Source organism: Embiotoca jacksoni, unplaced genomic scaffold (assembly GCF_022577435.1).
Source record: "Embiotoca jacksoni isolate LCO1_2020_lvr unplaced genomic scaffold, fEmbJac1.0.p SCAF_15, whole genome shotgun sequence".
In the NCBI taxonomy this organism is placed as follows: Eukaryota; Metazoa; Chordata; class Actinopteri; family Embiotocidae; genus Embiotoca; species Embiotoca jacksoni.
Genome location: NW_027185285.1, coordinates 12,493,907 through 12,515,300, shown reverse-complemented (window position 1 = coordinate 12,515,300; position 21,394 = coordinate 12,493,907). Strand labels below are relative to the sequence as shown.

The 21,394-nt window shown below is 43.9% G+C and overlaps 3 protein-coding genes across 6 annotated transcripts in view; 2 read left to right on the top strand and 1 right to left on the bottom strand.

Annotated features, from left to right (window-relative positions):
• Positions 1 to 6,727, top strand: part of LOC138198333 (trinucleotide repeat-containing gene 6A protein-like) — a 32,193-nt gene extending 25,466 nt beyond the window's left edge. For 3 of the 4 annotated variants that reach the window (XM_069149695.1, XM_069149693.1, XM_069149694.1), the window contains 13 exons: positions 325 to 474; positions 614 to 733; positions 1,161 to 1,298; positions 1,496 to 1,582; positions 1,674 to 1,845; positions 2,042 to 2,191; positions 2,451 to 2,621; positions 2,702 to 2,842; positions 3,029 to 3,136; positions 3,325 to 3,555; positions 3,828 to 3,898; positions 4,018 to 4,157; positions 4,855 to 6,727. In XM_069149695.1, the coding sequence (XP_069005796.1) occupies positions 325 to 474; positions 614 to 733; positions 1,161 to 1,298; positions 1,496 to 1,582; positions 1,674 to 1,845; positions 2,042 to 2,191; positions 2,451 to 2,621; positions 2,702 to 2,842; positions 3,029 to 3,136; positions 3,325 to 3,555; positions 3,828 to 3,898; positions 4,018 to 4,157; positions 4,855 to 5,203 (2,028 nt within the window). In that variant the 3' untranslated portion in view covers positions 5,204 to 6,727. The remainder of the gene's footprint in view (positions 1 to 324; positions 475 to 613; positions 734 to 1,160; positions 1,299 to 1,495; positions 1,583 to 1,673; positions 1,846 to 2,041; positions 2,192 to 2,450; positions 2,622 to 2,701; positions 2,843 to 3,028; positions 3,137 to 3,324; positions 3,556 to 3,827; positions 3,899 to 4,017; positions 4,158 to 4,854) is intronic. The other variant, XM_069149696.1, reaches the window with a different exon arrangement.
• Positions 6,728 to 12,857: 6,130 nt separating this feature from the next.
• Positions 12,858 to 15,497, bottom strand: ndufab1b (NADH:ubiquinone oxidoreductase subunit AB1b). The gene is made up of 4 exons (XM_069149692.1): positions 15,289 to 15,497; positions 14,311 to 14,430; positions 14,102 to 14,189; positions 12,858 to 13,429 (listed from the first exon to the last, which is right to left on the bottom strand). The coding sequence occupies exons 1-4, from the start codon at positions 15,457 to 15,459 to the stop codon at positions 13,338 to 13,340; spliced, it is 471 nt and encodes a 156-aa protein (XP_069005793.1). The 5' UTR covers positions 15,460 to 15,497; the 3' UTR covers positions 12,858 to 13,337.
• Positions 15,498 to 15,543: 46 nt separating this feature from the next.
• On the top strand, positions 15,544 to 19,893 carry dctn5 (dynactin 5). The gene is made up of 6 exons (XM_069149691.1): positions 15,544 to 16,869; positions 17,036 to 17,104; positions 17,221 to 17,339; positions 17,492 to 17,603; positions 18,784 to 18,886; positions 18,978 to 19,893. The coding sequence occupies exons 1-6, from the start codon at positions 16,822 to 16,824 to the stop codon at positions 19,073 to 19,075; spliced, it is 549 nt and encodes a 182-aa protein (XP_069005792.1). The 5' UTR covers positions 15,544 to 16,821; the 3' UTR covers positions 19,076 to 19,893.
• Positions 19,894 to 21,394: the final 1,501 nt, after the last annotated feature.

The window sequence follows — 21,394 nt, the reverse complement described above, 5'->3', positions numbered from 1 at the left end:
TGTTTCCGGCTTTTAACTGTCATCCTCTTTTTAGTTTTTGTATTTATTTCATCCTGCCACCTTTTGTGCCCACTTCCTCCTCATCTCTTACTTTACCCTGATCACTCATAATACTCGTTTTGCTCTGTCACTCTTTCCTACTCTGTTTTCTCTCTGCCGTTATTTCCCATCTCCACATTACTGTCCCTTTCTTTCTCCTTCTGCAAAATTAACTCTTTTCTTCCTTTTCTTCTTCCCTCTCTGTGCTTCTTTGGCTGCTGATGTGCTTCCTGTCCTTCTGTGCTTGCCGTCAATCTGCCGTCCACCTGGCCTTTGCTTCTGCAGCTTTCTCCCTCTGCTTACGATAGCCCAGCTTCTGACGAGCTCTCCTCCAATCAAAGCATGAGCCTTTCTGCTTCCAATACTGCTCAGCCTATCCCCTGTCTCAACTCTGGGCCGTCTCCCTCCCACTCTAGTTCTGGGGCCGCTCGGCAGGTGAGTCCGAAAGGACGAGAAAGCGGTTGTCTTTTGGTCTTTAATCGTCTACTTTCCTCAACAGCCTGTGGTTAGGATTGATTCAGATTGTTTTTTGCAAAAAAAAAATTGACCATGTGTTTGTGTTTTCCCTGTGCAGAATGTAAACCCTATGTTGGGTGGCAGCAGCGTAGCACAGGGCCGAGGCGGCCCCCAGTCCCAGCCCCCTCCTCAACCCAATCTTCGTAACCAAGTGCCTCCACCCATCCTGCCCTCTCAGGTAGCACAACACACCACCTGCTGTTCTATCGACTGCTCTTTGTGTTGAAGGCTACAAAATACAGATTTGAATCAGCTCTTGTCTTGGTAACAGTCTGAATGTCTCGGTGTTGTTCATGTAGATGCACTCTATCTTTTATATTCACAACCAACAACGTGTGTATGAGAATTATCTAGCAGAAATTTGTTTATACGAGACTTTGAAGATGTTAAAAAAAACATCTGGTTAATGTTTGGAAACCTGTTGAAGTGAAGAGATGAAGGAATCTTCATCAACTAAATTTACCCAACGAAAACACAATACAGCAACTTTCCAATCCTACTTTTCTGTCTCTCCGACACGGATTGATGTGTGTTAAACATAAAATTCAAAGAAAAACTTGAACAGCCTTCAATAAACTCAAACCTTAAATCTTGTTTGTGTCCAGGTCCCTCCATCCCTGTTAAAGTACCCAGGAGGTAACGGAGGTCTGAACCCCCTGTTTGGTCCTCAGCAGGTGGCTGTGCTCAACCAACTCTCCCAGCTCAACCAGCTGTCGCAGCTCAACCAGATCAACCAGTTACAGGTACAGTAATGGAGACGTGAAGGCACGGACAACAGAGTTACTTTGTCAAAATATAGCAGGGATGTAGATTTATAGTTGCAGGTTTTGATATTGAAAACTCATCACAGAATTACAAGATCCGTTTATCAGAATACTTGTACATAGATGACCAAGTGCTTGTTTCTGTGGATTAAAGTGACCTTCCTGTGTCTCTGCAGCGTCTTCTCCTCCAGCAGCAGCAGCAGCAGCAGCAGCAGAAGGCTCAAAGCCAGAGAGCCATGCCTGTAGGACGTCAGAATGATCAGGTGTGTGTGTGTGTCTGAAAATCATTACACACAAGATAAACTGTTGTGAAACCGTATACAGTTTCTCTAACATCTCACCTCCTGTCTTTAGACGCGCCCTATTGGTTCATCACCATCAATGATGCAACCGCCACGACACCTGGACCCCTCCCTGCTGAAACAACCACCCCTCAAACCGTACCTGGATAACTACTTGTCCCACAATACCCCTGAGATGCAGAAGGATACTTCCGCTCTCGGATCCTTCAGCAACTTCCCTTTAAGTATGTCAACTAAAACCATCCATTTTTATGACTTAAATATGTCGATTCTCCATCCTTTACAGAAATGTATGTTGTGCTCACAAACAGGCCTTTTTACATTTAGGTGTAGACATTTGCCTGTACATGTTTCCATATATTTAGATTCAGTGACTGAATGTCTCTGCTGTTTCCTCTATTCCTCCATCCCTCCCATTAGGCTTGAACTCTAACCTGAATGTATCCCTGGACATGGGTGTGGGTGGTGGTGGAAGCAGTGGTGGCGGGTCTGTGAGCTACAAAGAGCCACCCCAGTCCAGACTGAAGAAGCTTTGGGCTACTGACCCTCTGGAGCAGAACAGCAAAACTGGTACGGCTAAGAACCTCTCAATGTTTGTGATCAATAATTATATTTCTAGGAGAGGCGATGGTGAAGTGGGCGACTAGTAAAATGTGGCAGATTAATCAGCTGTTGACGAATGGTGGTGAAAAACATAGTTGAGAAAAAAACTGAAAAACGTCTCCTTGTTATAGACTGTTATTGTAAAGAAGCAGGAGTTACGCTGTATATGTGAAAACAACCAGTGAGTCTCCGTGTGTGTGATTGTATCCGTGCGTTTGTCCCGCAGGTGCTATGTCGTCTGGGCTGCGTCTGGAGGACTCTCCTTTCTATGACTTCCTGTCTCCTGGCCCATCTCCCCTGAGTCCTCCCGGCCAATCAATAGGCTCGGTGGGCGATGGCTGGCCGCCCCGTGCCAACTCCCCCCCGCCCCATGGAAACACTGTCACCTGGCCCCCAGGTACACATCCCTCCACACACACACGACGACATTGTTTGTCCTGAAAACCACTAATTGGGATATTTGTGTTTTGTCTGCAGAGTTCCGGCCCGGGGAGCCTTGGAAAGGTTACCCCAACATTGACCCTGAGACTGACCCTTATGTGACCCCTGGCAGTGTCATCAACAACCTCTCCATCAACACCGTCCGCGACACAGACCACCTCAGGGACAGGAACAACGGTAGGACACGCATCACAAAATACCTTTTGAAATCCACTTCCGTTTGTTTCAGCTACAAAGTTGATAAACTGAAAAGATATTAAATGTAAAATCTGAATGTAATTAATCACAAATTTGAAAGGATTCGTGTTCAATGAGCAGATTTCATGAACACGGACACTTAACGCTCCCCTTGATGTTTCCCAGGGCCATCCTCATCACTGAACACCACGATGCCTTCTAACAGTGCCTGGTCATCCATTCGTGCCTCCAGCCACAGCGGTTCCCTCACCAGTACAGCACAAAGCACTTCAGGTAGCGTTTCCCTGTTGGAAATTCAGTCTTTACGATCTTGTCCTTTAACTCTCAGGCCAAATGATCTAGATGAGCCTCTAATGGTGGGAGAGTTGAGCCAGTGACCATGTTTGTCAGAAAAGACGCTCCATAACCGTATGATGGACAGGACGGTCATCAGGTTTCATCTTTCTTGTCTCTCCTTGCAGCCAGATCCAGTGAGTCAAAGTGGTCTCCCGGCGGCGGTTCTGTGTCCAACTCCTCCCTTGCCCATGAGCTTTGGAAGGTCCCCCTGCCTCCCAAGGCGCTGTCTGTGGCGGCCCCCTCCAGACCCCCACCCGGCCTCACCAGCCAGAAGCCCAGCCCCGCCTCCTCCGGCTGGGATGGCTCTGCCCTGAGGCTGGGGGGCTGGGGCGCCACTGAGTCCAGATACACACCTGGTGAGAGAACACACACACACACACACACACACTGACTTGATTTGACTCGGATACTATTATATTTACTGCCTTAAATAAGCCTCTGTGATGATATGATATATTTGAATAGTTGTTTTTTTTATACACACTTCCATTTCGAGCCCTCGTACTTGTCTGGTAGAAGATGTAGAAATGCAGATCGTACTCCTCCTCCGTTCTAACGTCCATATACTTGGCTCGCATTCATCCCAGCTTCTGATCTGACAACGACTCTTTGCTGTGTGTGTGAGCAGGTTCCAGTTGGGGTGACAGCAGCAGCTCAGGGAGAACCAAATGGCTCGTTCTGAAAAATCTCACACCTCAGGTACTTGATAAATGTCGCCTTTCATTTGCGAGTTAATTTGTCACAACAGTTTGAGGAGCTCTTTGTGACCGCTCATTGTCGGCTGGTGTTGATCCCGCTGTGTTTGTGTGGTCTCCCAGATTGACGGCTCTACACTGAGGACTCTGTGCATGCAGCACGGCCCTCTGATCACATTCCACCTCAACCTGCCACATGGTAACGCTGTGGTCTGCTACAGCTCCAAGGATGAGGCCGCCAAGGCCCAGAAGAGCCTGCACATGTAAGACCATCAGACACAGACACGCTCTCACAGTGGCTGACTGACTGAGCTGTGATAAAGACGACTGACCGCCACATCCTCTCTGCAGGAAGCTGATGGCGTCATTACTTCATTCTCATCACCATAACTTCAGAGTCAGATGTCTCCTGCACATGTTATGACCAGATAGACAAATGCTCGTTGAGTTTTAGACATCCACATCTTCTTGGTGTACGATATAGTCAATGTGTTGAGTTGGCATGTTACTGCCTGATTTACCAGCAAGATAGTTCCTGTATAAACGGGAATCCCAGCACCTGTAACAAGGCTGGAGATTTTACACACCGAAGTCCTCCAGCTAGATTTTTGCTGGAGAACAGCAGCACAGAGAAGAAAAATATCACTGTTACAACAATGGTGTTAAACTGTCATTTTTAAAGTAGCCTGTAAAAGTCAAAGTAAATCTTAATCTTGATTTGATTAGTCTTGATTTCTGTGAACTTGATTCCTGAAATTTGGACTCATTCGCACTAAGAAAAACAAAAATACAATCGAGAATCAGGAAGAAGCACTAAAATAGCCAAGTTACTCCCGGGGCAGAAGTTTTGATTACCGTTCCTGCGGTGTGTAAAAATAATGACGGATTCACACACAGGGTGTTTAGGAGCATCGACCAGACCCAGACTCACCCTCTAACTCCCCTGCTGTGTCTCCACAGGTGTGTTTTGGGGAACACTACTATTCTGGCTGAGTTCGCCAGCGAGGAGGAAATCAGCCGTTTCTTTGCACAAGGGCAGTCATTGGCCACTCCCTCCTCCGGCTGGCAGGCCATTGGCTCTTCTCAGAGCAGGATGGATCAGTCTCACCCCTTTCCCAGCCGCGCTCCTGAACCTAACCAGTGGAACAGCAGCGATCTACACAGCTCCTCACTGTGGGGAGGGCCCAACTATTCCAGTAGCCTGTGGGGGACCCCCAGTGGCACCGAGGCAGGGAGGATCAGCAGCCCCTCTCCAATCAGCTCCTTCCTCCCGGTGGATCACCTGACAGGGGGTGGAGACTCCATGTGAGCCGTCTGCCAATCAAACAGGCTTGGGGAAGGGTCAGTAGAAAGTTATCAATAATCAGCAGAAGAAAATGAAAAAAAAAAAAAAGATGTAGTTATAAATGCAATGGCACTAGTTGGACTATTTCTCACTTACAAGATATTCAACAAAACGGGGGCTGCCCTGTGGAAAACAAGTTACGTTTCTCTCTCTGCACATATGTCCACTTTGTTTTAGCCCAAAAACATATCAGTCGGAATACTTGAATCATGCAGGCCAATTCTATAATGTGAACGGATGGATATTTGCTTCCAGGTAGTGCTCTTTCAGACCGAAAAAAGCTTCAATCGAGCTCATTATTATATATATTTTTTTGTTTCATTGGTCATGTTTATTTGAATTCCAATTCTTTTTATTTTTAACGTTTTCTTTTTTTTTTTTTTTTTTTTTTTTTTTTGCATTCGTTTGCTGACAATGTTGGAGTATGAGCTTTTTTAACTTTGCACTGAATGTGGTTTTTTCTCAGTATATATAATCTGCAATATAGAGGGAGCAGCCAGTTTTTCCAGTGTAGCTGTTTACTCATTGAGGTCCTTACCGTAAGTGTGTATGCGTGTGCATGCGCACGTGTGTGGAAGTATTTTGTGTGTGCGAGTGTGTGTGTGTGTGCGCGCGCGATTGCGAGTTCTGAATGAGTATGTGTGCGCTCCTCTCTGCCTTGGCACGCCTACCTTACTGCGTTGTCGTGGAGTTCAAGATCAACAGATAGTTAAAGAATAAAACCTGACTTAGGATGATTATCTGGTGATAGTAAGTGACATTAAAAAGTATTGCACCAATTTTGTTTTAAAACTAAAGAACGTTGAGCTCTGCAGTGCAAAGGACTGTAGCCGCAGCTGGGACTAGCAAGCTCCGCCCACCCTAATGTAGGGGGCGGAGCCTATCTAGCAAGCCCTCCCGTTGGCCCCCTCGTGGGCGGGTGGGGGGGGGAACAGCACTTTCAGAATAGGCTTTCAATGTTTTGGAGGTGCCACACTGCAACCTCTTGTTTACAAGACTTAGGAGGCGGAACGTGTGTTCATTCTTCATTTTAAAGAGAAGATGGAATAAAAAAAAAAAAAAAAAAAGAAATGCACAAAAAAATTTAAAAAGGATTACAAAAAAAATTTATATAAAAACTATAAAACCAATAGAAAATCAAAAAAAAAAAAAAAAAACTCTTATTGAGGATGAAGACGATGCTTTGTAACTCTGGGAATTCGGATCAGTGTTTTTGGCCATGGCGTTGGTTATTTGAACTATTCCTCTTTGTCTGCTAAATAACCAGCAATGGTTCTCAGGAAATCAAGCCAGTTTTCCCCCCCTTGTAGTGGAATTAAAAGAAAAACTACTACTCCTTGTAGGAAAGGAAAATCCAACTTTTAGCACTGAAAACGATGTATAGGTCTGTAAGTTTTTTTTTTTTTTTTTTTTTTTTTTTTTTCCTCTGCCAAATAACTGCTTTAAGCTGGAGAAGCTCAACACACTGCTTTCAATATGCTGTCTTTTTGAGGGGGGGGGGGTCCTAAAGTGTGCGGGAGGGGGTTGGGGGGGGGGGGGTGGAGGACGGGCCGTAGAAATCCCAACGCTCCCTCCCTCCTCGTCCTCTTCCTCCACTCCACTGATGGAAGAATCAAAAGTGGGGAGTGTTAATCGCGTGAGTGTGCGACTGTCAGTGGGAAAACGTTCTGTCTTGTCAGACTTCTAAACCAAGAGAAAGGCAAACCTGTATCTATGCATACTGTAGCCTCTCATCCACACGGCCTACTGAGAGGCGCTTTTTTGTTTTTTTGTTTTTCTCCTTTCCCATGTCTCACAAAATGTTTTAAATGTTTCATTAAGTTCAACAAATGCGAAATCTGACTTGCTTTTTTTTTTTTTTTAAGAATCACTCTCATTGCCACAAATGGTGTTTTGGGAAGAAAGAAAAAAAAAAAGAAAAAGAAAAGGAACAAAGAAAAACTCGCATCTTTTTTTTAAATTTTATTTTTTGGTTGAAGATAATATTTTAACAGTGCAAAAGTCGTCCACATTTCATTGCCTTGATTCTAATTGTGTCCGAAGATGCAACAAGTCAAGTGGCTTCTACCTGTTTACAAATAGAAAATGATTGTATTGTTGTACTGGTTTTTTGTTTTGGTTTTTTTTTTCTCCTGTGGGGGGGAGGAGGGGGAGCGGGTGTACTCATCTGAAGTTCCTGACGTGATGAATCGTGCGTGTGTGTGTGTGTGTGTGTGTGTGTGTGTGTGTGTGTGTGTGTGTGTGTGTGCGTGTGTGTGTGTGCGTGTGTGTGTGTGTGTGTGCGTGCGCGCGAGAGCAGCGTGAATGTAAATCCACCCAGTGGTGTTTGTCGTCAGGAGTACAAGCGTGAATAATAGATTTACCTTTCAACCAGTGATTGTTTAGTTCCTATGATGCACAATATTTTTCGGGGGGAGGGAGGAGGGGGGGGGGGGGCTTCAGAGCGTGCGTGAACGTGAAGTCAGCATTAGCGAAGCCATGGACCTTAATTTCTTTTCTTCATCGTGTAATGATTCTGCGTTAAGCCTGTTGTGTGTGTGTGTGTGTGTGTGTGTGTGTGTGTGTGTGTGTGTGTGTGTGTGCAGGTTTCCTCCTCCGATATAGGGTTTGATTTCAGAAGTACACAAAGAGTTTTTCTTTAGTTGTTTTTTTTTTTTTTTTTAAGTTTAGCCGTGAATATTTAACAACCTCGAAGCATATGTAGTGAGACCGAACCTTGAGTATTAGCCAGACTTGACAAGTGGTGTGTGCCAGTATTGAACCGCTCTCTACCAAATAATTCAATCATACGAAAGATTAGTTTACTTAATTCCAGATCTCTTTGCTTTGCTGTGTATATGTATATATATATGTAACTATATATATATACATATATATATATAGATACACATATATATATATATATGTATGTATATATATATATATATATATCCTTTGTATTTGTTTTTGTCGTGTTGAACAATTGTTATCAAGTGGAACATCTGAACCGTGTTTGTCATTTACGCTCGAGTTAACTTAATTTGACGGGTAGAACCGAGGAGCCTTGGATTTTGCACTCGAGCGGATCGGCGGAAAGGACGAGCGAAGCGGAGACGCTCGGACAGACGACGGCGTCGTAGTTCGGAGTTTCAGGTCCGTCTGAAGGACAGAAGGTGCGCCTGCGAGAGTGTCGTGACCGGGTGACGTGTGTGTGTGTGTGTGTGTGTGTGTGTGTGTGTGTGTGTGTGTGTGTGTGTGTGTGTGTGTGTGTGTGTGTGTGTGTGTGTGTGTGTGCGACTAGCGGAGATGGTGCTTTGTTTGTCCCAGTGAGGGAGCGAGAGAAGACGGAGGGGGAGGCGTCGCCGTCCTCTCCAGGTTTACCTCTCCCTGTCCGCTGGGCGGGCCGGTCAGAGCGGTGACTTGGCCACGCCGCCTGAAGCCGAGCCAGAATGTAGCTGAAACGGTTTTAAAAGAGTAGAAACGACAGCGGAGCCTTCGATCCGCCTTCTCTGGCACCCGACCCGCCCCGAAACCCGCACGAAATCAAAGCAGCCGCTGTCCTTTTGTTTTTTTGTATTTGAACGAGAAGTCGGACCGCCGCTCGTGACCACGCCCCGTTGTCGCGGCGATCGCCGGTGACGGTTCGCCGTGGGGGAAACTCGAGCTCGACTGAAACGAGGACTCGCCGTGACTCGTGATTCGGCCGGTTCTTCCCGGCTTTTCGGGAACACGGGGGGGTTGCACTCGCCTCCTCGCCGGCTTACCCGGGATCAGCGCTCCCTCTCCGACTCCGAAGCTTAACTACAGAAGAGGAGGCGCGAAACTGAAAGGAGGTCCGCGGCTGGTGAACTCCAACTCCTTCCCTTTTTTTTTTTTTTTTTTTTACCGCTCAACGAAATTACTTTACACTTTGTACATTCAGATTTGAAGCGATGTCTCTTTCTTAGCGGTGACGTGGGGGCTGTTCTGGCCCTCTTCAGTATCCTTATCTTCACCATTAGCGGGACAAGAACTGACCTCAGATCAGCAGCTCAGGAGGCCGCGATGCTCTGCTGTCAGAGAAGGGACGAGCAACGTCTGTAAAACGCCTCAATGACGTCGATGTTACTGTTGATGTTCCAGCTTCATCTGTTTCTGTCTCGTCCAATCTACTGTGTGTGTGTGTGTGTGTGTGTGTGTGTGTGTGTGTGTGAGTGAGGGTTGTGGGAAGACACAAAGCCCGGTCTCGTACAGAACCAGTGTGTATGCTTGTTCGAACACATTATCATGCCAAATGGAGTAGGGAGGGTGAGCGGAAAGGAAAGGAAAGGGATTGATAACTTCTTTTTTTTTTTCTTCTTCTTCTTCTTCTTTTTTTTTTTTTTTCCCGTTACGTATGTGTGCATATGTGTATTTAAAAAAAAAAAAAAAAAAAAAAGCTGGACAATGTTAAATGCTTGAAGAAAAAAGAAAAAGTCATTTGCAAAAGGATGATGTGAGGAAACCTTTTAAGTAAGTGAAAACCACCATGAGCAATGTACAATCCCCAGGGCTGCCAAGCAGCTTCCCGACAGGGCCAGACCAGGGGGGGGGGGAGGAAGACACGGGGGGGAGGGGGGGAGGAGGGGAGCTGGCTGGCTGGCGATACTCTACTACTTTTTAATATTTAAGAAGAAATAATGTGACTCTGTGTTTCTCTTGACTTAACTATCCTGTGAGTAAATGCTATATTATGATAACACACACACCCAACGGCTCCTGCAGTCGATCAAAGGCGCTGAGGCCATTTTTGTTTTTTGGACAGAAAAAAAAAAAAAGGACAAAAAAAAAAAAAACAACACAAAAACTGTGAGAATCTGCTGTCTTTTTTTGTCGTTTTACATTTAGTATGAACATACAAACAAACCCTGAAAAGCTTTAGTCTAACCAGCACAAAGATGTGGGGGGTGGGGGGTTACCAGGGGGGGCGGGGGGGGGGTGTTGCTCAGAGAGACTATGCAGTGGAGTGTTGAACCCAGGCTTCCATGTCCACCTTGGGTTGTTGTTGTTGTTTTTTGTTTTTTTTTCCCCTCTCTATTTTTTTTTCTTTCGCTTTCTTTGAATAAATGAAAACAAAACAAAAAATAACAATCCCGAAACTTTTTACAAAAAAACAAAAAAAACAACAAAAAAAAACAAACAGCTGAGATGGGATTCCCAATAATATTCCTCAAACATGTTGTGCCATCGTTGAATCGTACTTCTAGTACTACTATTACTACTACTACTAATAAAAACTGAAAAAAACCTTTATTACCTAGCAACCGTCGGGCCAGTTGTAGCAGGAGAGGAGGACGGGTTCAGATTTGCAAAGTCCATTTCTTTAACCTTCCCGGCTCGCCGTCGTCTCCTCGATAAGCCGAGGGGAGCGAGGCCGGTGAATCTGCAAATTTTCCACAACTCCAATGTTTTTTATAGAGATTCTATCAATCCACAGTGTGTAGTCGGATCACCTGTAAACCTATTATGCACATCGCTTTGGGAGACTGTTGAAACTATATACAATATATATATATATATATTATATATGTATAAATATATATATATATATATATAACTGAGAATATAAACGTACAGTGTCTATAATCAACGGGAGGACGTCTTCCTCTTCCAAACAAAACGGGAAGTACCTTTTTATTTTCAAACGTCTTCCTCGGGTCATCAAAGGATTTTATCTTAAACTTCGGTGGAATCTGCACTTTTTGAAGGACAATCTTTATTTGTATGAGTATAAAAATTGACAAAAACGAAGTCGCCTGATATTACAAGGTATAGAAAAACCAACTCCAGTGTGCTCTAATAATGAATGTCTCCTCTGATGCTGTCTATTTGTTTGGTTTCATTTTAATCTTTTTATTCTCCTTCCTTTTGTTGCTTGGTTTGTTCTGTATTTTTTTTTATTTTATTTTATTTTTTTTCTCTTATTTTTTTTTTTTTTCTTGGATTTTAGTGTTCTTAAGAGAATCTGTACTAAGATGTAGAATAGTAAGTAGTAGGTCTTCTGTTGGCTGTACTCGTATACTGATTACTGTTTGTAACCCTCTGGCTCCTGCAGCCGGAATACAAAGCTGTATAACTTTGGGTACAACCCTCAATAAAAGACTAACAATGACACCTGGTGCCTCCCGGACTTTTTATTTCCATCCTTTTACTTATGTTTTTTTTTTTTCAAACCGCATGTTTTTTTGTTGTTGTTTCCCCCCCCCCCCCTCACTGCTGTATTAGTACTTCTGATTAATTAAGAGGATCAGAATACTTCAACCGATCTAATCTCTAATCTGACTGCTAATCTGTAATTTGGCCTCGGGTCAGACTACTGAGCTGAACAACCTTCTGGGAAAGAAAAGCAGAACTGAACTGAGCTGACGGTGGAAGAAGCACTTGGACTTTAGTAAAAGATGTTTCGTATCAATTAAAACTACCCGTGCAGACAAGAGGTCCCCCGATTGATTTGAGATATTACATATTTAAGTTGTCGATGCTGGAGGTGGAGCTTTATTCGGGCAGGTAGTTTAGTCCGGTGGCTCCAAACCTCGAGGTCAGACGTCCTCTGGCGCGCCACGATTTAAATCGCACGCAATTTCTGCTCCGCAACTGTTGTTTTTTTTTTGGTTTGTGAAATATAAGTGCAGTGTTTTTGTTTTGGGTTTGAACATCTGTTTAAATCAGGGGTGTCAAACATCCGGCCCGCCAGGGGGTTCAGCTCGGCCCGCCGGATGACTTTGCGAAGTGTGAAAATTACAGAAAGACATAAATTGCATTTCTATGAGAATATGGAGGTTTATGAGTACAAACGTTTTGTTATTTTTTTTTTTTTTTAATCGATCCAGTAATTGCTTCAAAAACAGCGTAAATGCGACGTCTGCTCCGGAGGAAGAAGCGCTCGCTGTCAAACGCGTCACAAAGCGAGGGAATCTGCAGAGGAGAGCCGGGGCAGATAAACAGTGGGCTGATGTCTGAGTTTTTGCTCTTTATGTTTCTAGTTTATTGTAGAAAGACCTTAAAATAGGGTTTATCATCCAAAAACCTTCACCAATGATTTAAACATAGAGAAATATTGTCGTCATTATGCTATGATTTTACTGGTCTGGCCCACTTGAGATCAAAGTGGGCAGTATGTGGCCCCTTAACTAAAATGAGTTTGACACCCCTGATTTAAATGAACCCGTCTTGAGGTTTTGAAGGAACTAAATGCAATTTATTTACGTAAAGGAGCTCAAATCAAAGAGGTTAGCTCCACTTTTTATTTAAAATAGCCAGCAGCTACAGGTTGATATAAAGAGTATAAATCTTAAAACGTTGTGCTGAAGTTCGGTCATAAAAATAAATCATCTGTTCTGTAAATGGTGTTCGGTGCGGAATTTGGTTTTAAAACCAGGATGTATTTTGATTTGACATTTCCCTTTTCTGTCTGTCGTAACTTTGACGAAGTCTCCGTTCATCCTGTAGATTTTAAAACGCCACGTCAGCAGAAACTTCCAACTTCTGCAGTGAAATCTTCTCCGTTTACAACCCTGAGTTTTACCAGCTTCATCTCATTAACTTCACGGCTCCTCCGTCTGTTTGGAAACTGACCCGGCTGCAACGTGTGAAAGCTTCGGAAGAAACACTGAATTTCAACTGGTTTTTCAGAATCACGTCTTTATTTGTGAAGTTATTTTCATTCAGTGACCGAAACTTAAACCCGTCCGCCGTGTCCAAAGCCCGGCGGACGCACGGCGGGTGGCTTCATCCATCTATTCGTGAGAGATGAAACGTGGGAGCCGGAGTGGAGAAATCCAAACTGATAGAACTTTTGTTTAATGTGACTTTCAGCTGCGAGCTCCCAACAACATGTTCATTTAAATACAGTCAAACACAAGACACGCCGACGTAGCCGTAATGGACAGAAGAGCTGACGGGGGGGGGGGGGGAGGTTCGGGTGGGGAAGCGGTGTCGCCACTGGCTTCCGGTGAGGGGTGAGGGGGGGGGAGGAACAGTCACCCTCTCTGGAAGGGGGAAAAAAACAACAACAACACATTCAGTACCAACAAGAGACGCATCAAGAGTGAGAGATGAAAGCAGCAGAAGAGAGACTTGCCTCAGCGGTGAGCTTTACAACTTATTCATACACGTCCTTTTTGTCTGCGATGTATTGTACAATCTCCTCAGGAGTCATCAACTTCTCCGCTTCGGCATCTGGGATCTCGAAGCCTGCAGCAGAAACGCACACCGGGACGTAAAGGTATGAAAACTGTGACGCTAAACTAAACTAAACTAAACGGGTAAATCCTTTCTTATCCACTTTGCTGACAAGATGTTGGGATCAAACGATCAATTCACCATCAAACTTGTGAAGATATATCGCGGCCGTCTGACACGGTGATGAAGTGTTCCTTCTTCCCAACCTGCACTCTGAATGTTTGAACTTCCCGTCTATTAATACCAGTTTATTAATAACACATTCAAGGCTGGCCGATATGTTGTTATGGTTTCTGTACGACGCCGTTTTGTATCCTTTGAGGTTTGATTGGTGCTCCCTTGATGACATCATCTCATTGCGCCCCCCGGCCTCTGCTATCCTTTAAGCCGAGTGCCAGATCGGATCAGCGCGAGGGACGCCCAGCCTGTGATTGGTCGCTGTGTCGCTGGAGGGTCGGTTAGGACCCGGGACCGGTTGAGCGACAGTTAAACCGGCCAATCACAGCGGGGCAGAGTTCGGCTGATCCAATCCGACACTGACCGAGTTCGATGAACTTAATGCATCTTTGATCACAGCCTCAGGACAGACTTCAGGTCGGTGAATGAATTGTTCGGCGACGGAGCTTTTTTTATCATCTATAAATCATTTATATAAATGCTGCAAATAAATAAAGAGGCTCTCACCGAACTCGTCCTCCATGGCCATGATGATCTCCACCTGGTCCAAGCTGTCCAAACCCATATCTTTCATGAAGTGGGAGGATGTCTGCAGCTGCGGCGCACAAATCAAATACAAGTATCAACATAAAAGATGCTTTTCTTTTATCGGTCAATCCAATAAATCCGATTAGAAATGAGATTCGTGGAAAGGAAATCCCGGCACACGTTCTGACCTTCTCTGGGTTGATCTTGTCGTACAGCTTGAGTACATACATGACCCGGTCTTTGATGGTTTCTAGGGTGAGGGGGGGCAGGTCTCCATACTGTCGGCACAACACACCCAGCGAGGGGATCTGAGGGGGGGGGGGGGCGCATAAACAAATGATTAATATGATTAATAATCCAACACTGCTGCTTGGATTAGATGTTCAGGTTTGGGGGTTTTGCGTGGCATCGTTTCCACATATATGGACCTGTTGTGATTACATCATAAACAGACAAACTGGTTGTTGTTGTTTTTTTTTTTACTTTGTTCATTACTTTTTGAAATTGATACCATAAAACGGATGCAGGTGGTTAGTTTGGTTAAATGTGCATCTGTCTGACTTATTGGTGATCTTTCTGTCTGGCTCTGTTGTACAATGAGCTTTAACTGTGTCCCCCATTCAAAAGAAAACGTAAATATCTAGCTTCATAATGCTCGCGGGGAGGAAAAGGGAGTTTATTTACTCCCTTTATTTAATTGTCCTCAGATTTACTACCTTTTTATATATATATATAAATGTCTTACATTCCTTCTCAATGTTTTAAACGTGCTGCTACTCAATTGCATCCCCATTTCTGATTACGTAATGCTCGGCTCGCATTAACCCCACAGAGCTGGGTTCATCCGAAGTGTCCATGCGGCTCCAGACGGCGGCGACGACAACAGAACTGTAATGAACGACCGTCGTGAACGCACCATCTTCGCTAACCAGCCAGCTAACAGGGCAACAAACATGGCTGCAGTTTCATCAGACTATAACGTCGCGTTGTTCGGTGTGTTTCGGACAGACGGTCACACCGACAAACCGTCACTTGAAGCCCAATAAACCGCTCGCGTGACACCGTGAACTGTCGACGGGGGGCCCGGCGGGGTTTTTGAAAGACGTCGGTAGGTCACAGCTGCGAGCCGCTTAGGCCGCGACGCTTCAATGTTACCGGAGACTCACCCGCCTCTGGCCGACCCACCGCGTCCTCCGGCTGCCTGCGGCGGAGGACAGAGGTCGGTGGAGAGTCGCCGCCGGGACAGCTGCGGCTCTGACCGCGAGGCCGCCGGAGCAAAGCCTCAGCGAGGGCCGGGCGTACGAGCGGACGCACTGCTGCAGGACACGGGCCGCCATGACGGAGAGGACGAACTGGAAGCTCCCGGCATGCAAAGCGAAGAAGAAGCAGCAGCAGCGGGGTCAAGGGCTCCGCGGGACGCATGCGCACAACGCAAACTGTGTTTTTATTTTGCGTTTTGCTCTTTGTTTGTGCTTCTTTTTTTTTAACGCGTTATTTACTAAGTGTACGATTTAAAAAAAAAAAAAAAAAAGATTAGACTATAACAATTAGCTTTTATAAATGGTAAAAAAAAAAAAAAAAGTATTCTAAGAAGTCAGGATTTAGCCCAGAGAAGACGAGACCAATCGATCACTGATCGATTTTTAAACTCAGGTAGGCTGGTTAAATAACTTGTAGGAGCAGAATAGTTTAACACAACATTTGTCAAGATAATCTATCCACCTGGAGGTGGCACATCAAGATGCTTATTAAACAGCTTGATTACTGCAGATTATTGCTATATAATTAATTAATAATATTTTTTTTTTTAAAAGGATATAATGATTAAGATCCAGGAAAATATATTTGTGATATTTATGTAGCTGAAATGTTCAAAAAGGAGAATGTGACTCCCTTCCAAAGACCCCATAAAGGTAATAAATTATAGGAAGCTATAGTTATAGTATATAATAATGGAGTATAAAGAAGGGTAAATCATCAGGAGTTAATGGATAAACAGCAGAATTAAAAAATAAATTTTGGACTGATGTGGATTTGTTACATTAAGTCTCAATATATAGAATATTCCACCATTGGAGTTAATTAAAGTAAATAATGTTTCGGAAGGAATTTGTTATTATTCATAATATAATAATTATGTATAAATATCCCGTGACATTTCTTACATAAATGGAAAACTCAGAAACCATCATTAACGTGGTTTTTAAAACGAGTTTAAGAATTATTTCTGTTCTTTTCAGTCTGATACACACCGGTCAGTACAATATGTTTGGCAATTGAATATGTTTTGACCAATAATTTAACGTTTCATTTATCCATTCAATTGATTATAATGCCTCACTGGTCTTTTATGATCGCCATGTAATTATTTATTTTTTAATCTTTATCTCCTATTGAAAGGAAATTAATTTATTGACCCCTGAAATGTAATTCAATTATTTCACTAATTTATTATTCAATTATTTTAGTTTTTTTTTAATGTGTTTGTATGTTGTTGTGTTTTTTGTTGTTGTTGTTGTTGTTGTTTTTTTAATGGTTTACGTGTTGCCTCTGGGTGACGTCACATCCGGGCATGCGCAAGAAGCGGAGCAGCGTCGACGGCTGCTTGCAGAGCTCAGAGCAGAAGCGGATCGATGTTGTAGATGTTATTATAGTCGAATAATAATCACCGCCTTTGACGTTTGACTGAATTTCCTGCCATGGAGTTGTCTGAAATATTGTACAACAAAGCGGAGTACATTGAGACGGTAATGTGTGACGTCCAGCCGGCTGACTGTCGGCTGAAGCTGAGCAGGGCGTTGGGCGTCACGTCACTGAATCCGTAGTTTGTGTTCAGCTTAAACGACCAATACGAATATAAATACACTCGGATACAAACAATAACCTTCGCTGCTGTTTTATTTTGTTTTTCAGGCTTCTGGGAACAAAGTGAGCAGACAGTCGGTGCTGTGTGGGAGTCAAAACATCGTCCTCAATGGCAAAGTAAGGAAAATAAAACAAAAAAAACACCAACTACCACCAATCTGTGTAATGATGCACGTGCGATTTACTGTGTGTGTGTGTGTGTGTGTGTGTGTGTGTGTGTGTCCCTCCTCCAGACTATAGTCATGAATGACTGCATCATCAGGGGAGACCTGGCTAACGTCAGGGTGGGCAGACACTGTGTCGTGAAGAGTCGCAGTGTCATTCGACCACCTTTCAAGAAGTTCAGCAAAGGGTAAAGTATTGACCGTTTTGTCCTTCGAGCGATCCGTCAATTGTCCAGCCGTCTTCCATGCAGCCGAGTGTTGCTCGGCAAACACGGCCACCGCTGCGCTGTTTTGTGTTCCTCAAACCGGTCCTCCGTCCACCGTCCTCGTCTCCCTGCAGAGTGGCGTTCTTCCCGCTGCACATCGGAGACCACGTCTTCATTGAGGAGGACTGCGTGGTCAACGCGGCACAGATTGGTTCTTACGTCCACATCGGCAAGAACTGTGTGATAGTGAGTGAGATGAAAACACACACACACACACACACACACACACACACACACACACACACACACACACAGGCTGATCAGCAGTGAAAGAAAACCACGCTGAAAGAGATGAAAGCACATGAACAGCATCAGTGTCTCCTCTTGCCTGCGGTGAAATGGTCACATGATGGTCATGTTCAACCGAACTGAACAGCAACAAACTGCTTCGAGAAGTCCTGCGTTGTGACAAGAAATAAAATGCAACGAATCACGTTGTTTTAACGACAGCAAACCTAGATTATTCTTTTTTTCATCATATATCTTTTATTATAGTTTTTGACATTAATACCATTGCTGACATTGGAAAAGTGGGGAGAGAGAGAGAGACCAGTACGACAAACCTCCTGCCTGCTGGTGATTCACGGGTAAACTCATTTTTCTGTCAACAAAGGCAGAGTTGATGATTTATTTTTTTCAAAATATGGAACAATATAGTTGCAGATCTTACAGTTTGTTTGGGATCTAGAAAAACAACACGTGCAGACGAGATGTCGCTGTGGCCCGAACACACTCACCTTAAACAAGTGACCGCGGCAGACTTTTAAAACTTATTCAAAAAAGCAAAACAGATGTTTGCTGATGTTTGTGCCTTTTTCTCGTGATTAGAAAACATCATCACGCAAATATTCCCTGGATCCACCAGATGGACACGATTATACAAATCAGGAAAGGCTTTAAAGTGATCAATTGACATAAGGATAGAGAAGATATGCCGTATTTACCTAAATTGTGTTTTCTGGATGAACACTTTCCTCTTTTATCAAAATGTTTATGATTCTCATTAAGTTTATCTAAATTCATTGTCCTGAAAGTACTGTGCCTTTTTTCAGTCGATTGTAGGACACAGGCGTAGTTTGTACAATAATTGTTGTTACAGTAGTGATTTGACACACACGAGTTTGAACCGTAGACTGTGGTACCAACACATTTCTTCATAGTTGTCTTTAAATGTTCCAAACCAACACTTCAGCTCAGCCTCGTTTTCTTCACACTGTCAGGATTATGTTTACTGCTATCTCCTTCTGAGGCACCATTTTCTGTCTCCTGCTGTGTCACAGACAGAAACACTCAAAGAGTCTGCGAAGACGTTTGTCCCGGTTGCAGATGTCTGCTGACTTGCTTCGGCCTTTTGTTTTGTTCGTAGGGTCGTCGGTGTGTGCTGAAGGACTGCTGCAAGATCTTAGACAACACTGTGCTGCCTCCTGAGACCGTGGTGCCACCTTTCACCGTCTTCTCTGGATGCCCAGGTCAGACACACACACACTCACACCAGTGACCACCAGGTCTCTTTCGATGCTCCCTTCTATATCCAGTCTTACGTGAGTCCGTCTCTCTCAGGTCTTTTTTCCGGAGAGCTCCCGGAGTGCACGCAGGACCTGATGATCGACGTGACCAAGAGCTACTACCAGAAGTTTCTGCCCCTCAGCCAGATCTGAGGCCCAAACCTTCCACCGGGGTCCAGTCTGTGTTCAGTCAGCCGCAGCCAGGTGTCGGAGGGGCTCTCATCAGACTCAAATGGACTCAGAGCTCATCTTCTATCCTTCATCTCCCAGAGGCCTTGAGTTTCCCTGCCCAAGGAAAAACATCCGCTTTGAGATTATTCTAGTTATTGAGTATGAGAAAAACACATAATTAATGAAGTCATATCCAGCTGTACAAAGCTATAGTGCATGTTTACAGCTCCAAATTGCTGAGAGATAACTATTTGAAATGTCCTTAGGATGTCAAAGTTCACGCGCCACACTCGTGTTTATCCAGATTAGAAACTCTATTTCGATTCTTTTCCTTGTGAATACTTCTCCTCTCCAATGAAGCAGGTTCATGTAGACTGATGCTTTTCCCTGGCAGTGTGTCGTGGAACAAAACTCAAGGACCTCTCTGTGTGGCTACAAATAATCCCGGTGTTCGCTTTGGGCTCGCAGACAGCAGGTGAGGATGGAGGAGCTTTGAAGGATGTGGGAACACGGCTTGTGATGTTTTAACAACCACGGACCAAAACAATAGTGACTTGAGGACGATGGCTGTACTCGTGCATCATCTATTTCCAGAGTGGCTCAGTGGAGAAAGATGCGGTCGTTTTATTTTTCACGGAAATTGTCTAAGTATTTAATATTGTTTCGTCGCTATGTCTCAAACAAATCAACTACAATGTTCATTAGCATATGTTGCCTCTGTCGTTATCTGAGTGTATAATAGCTGCAGCTAACAATTCAAAATAGTTAAAACATATAAATAAAAGCTTGGAAATACCAAACGTGTCTCAAAGGTATCAACTCTGCAGCAGTTATCATGGATTATGTGTTAATTACTACAAAGCCTGAGCTCTCCAAATTCTTTTCAATTGTTGCACTAAATGAGCCGTTTTCTCTTTTGTGCATCATGTGAGAACAAACGAGCTCCGTTCATGTCGTGGACACGGTCCACACGTTTCCTGCCCACCGAACTGAAACGGCAAACAACAAAACCAGGAGCCTGCGAGTGAGTGAACATTCATGTTAGCAATGGAAGATTTGTAATATTAGAAAAAAATAACTTTACAAATTGTTTTTGAGGGAGAAAAAATTTAAAAAAAAAAAAATCCATCTACACATTTTGTACCTCAAGAGATATGTACAGTAAAAAAAATACAGAACTTTTGTTTACAAGAAAACTACAGGACACGTTGAACCTGGAAGCTAAAAGCTTTTAAAATGTTCCCAAAGGTGTTTTTTTTTTCTTTCTTGATGGGACTTTTGAATGAAAGCTGTTGAAAATACAACATTACAGATTAGAGCATGGCAGATGTTTGTGGGCTTCTCTCGCCTCCTTAAAACGATCTAATGTTGTCTTCTGGCACCCTGTAGTGGTCCGTAGCAGAAATGTTGAACAATAACATTTCAAAGCTTCCCTGTTGGGCTTCTTCTCCTCAGTGCCGAAGTGAAGTTACAAACGGTTCAAGATTTCCAATTCACGCCTAGAGCACATTTATGTCTTTAAACATACTGAAATATGAATCAAGTTTCAGCCAAACAACACTTGACTCTTCCTCTTTTTTTTTTTTTTTTAATAAAACTCAGTCCATTCATCTGCAATTCAATGGTTTTATTTCTTTTACAATGTGAACCACATATATCATACCAACAATTAAATGTTAAGTATATAGATTAGCCATTTATTATTTTTTTTTTAAACAAATAAGTATCAAGAAATAGCTGATAATAGTGTTGGCTCCAGAGACATGTGGCATGAGTCAGCCTTTTTGAAACAATGTGGATGAAGGCCATGATTGGCTCAGGGAAGAAACGTAAAAACACGAAGCGTCCCCTCTATTGTAACCGAGCTAATCAGTGGGGGTCAAACACTGCAGGTCGAACAGCGGGATCGGAAAGACGACACAATCCTGCTCGTAGATAATGACTGAAAACATTTGGGAAAACTGTCCTCCGAACAGCTCGTCGTTCCTGTCGGCGCACACTTCTCACCTTCCCTTTAACTGACATGTTTCATGCAACAGAAACACAGGGTGGCTACGAGGGCCCCGTTTACTTCCAGTCAAGTACGCTACTAATGTTTAAATGGAGTGTTAGACACAGGACGGCGAATCGAGTGTCTGGAGGAGAAACATTTGAAATGCATCCCTCTGATTGAATGAAGAGCGCGCGGACAGGCCGACCGCTCAGGATTCACTCCTCTGCAACGGCGTTCTGCGAAGTGGAGACACACAAACTGAACAGCGGTGGACTTGAAATGTAACTTTCGGGCAAAGTTCCTCTTCC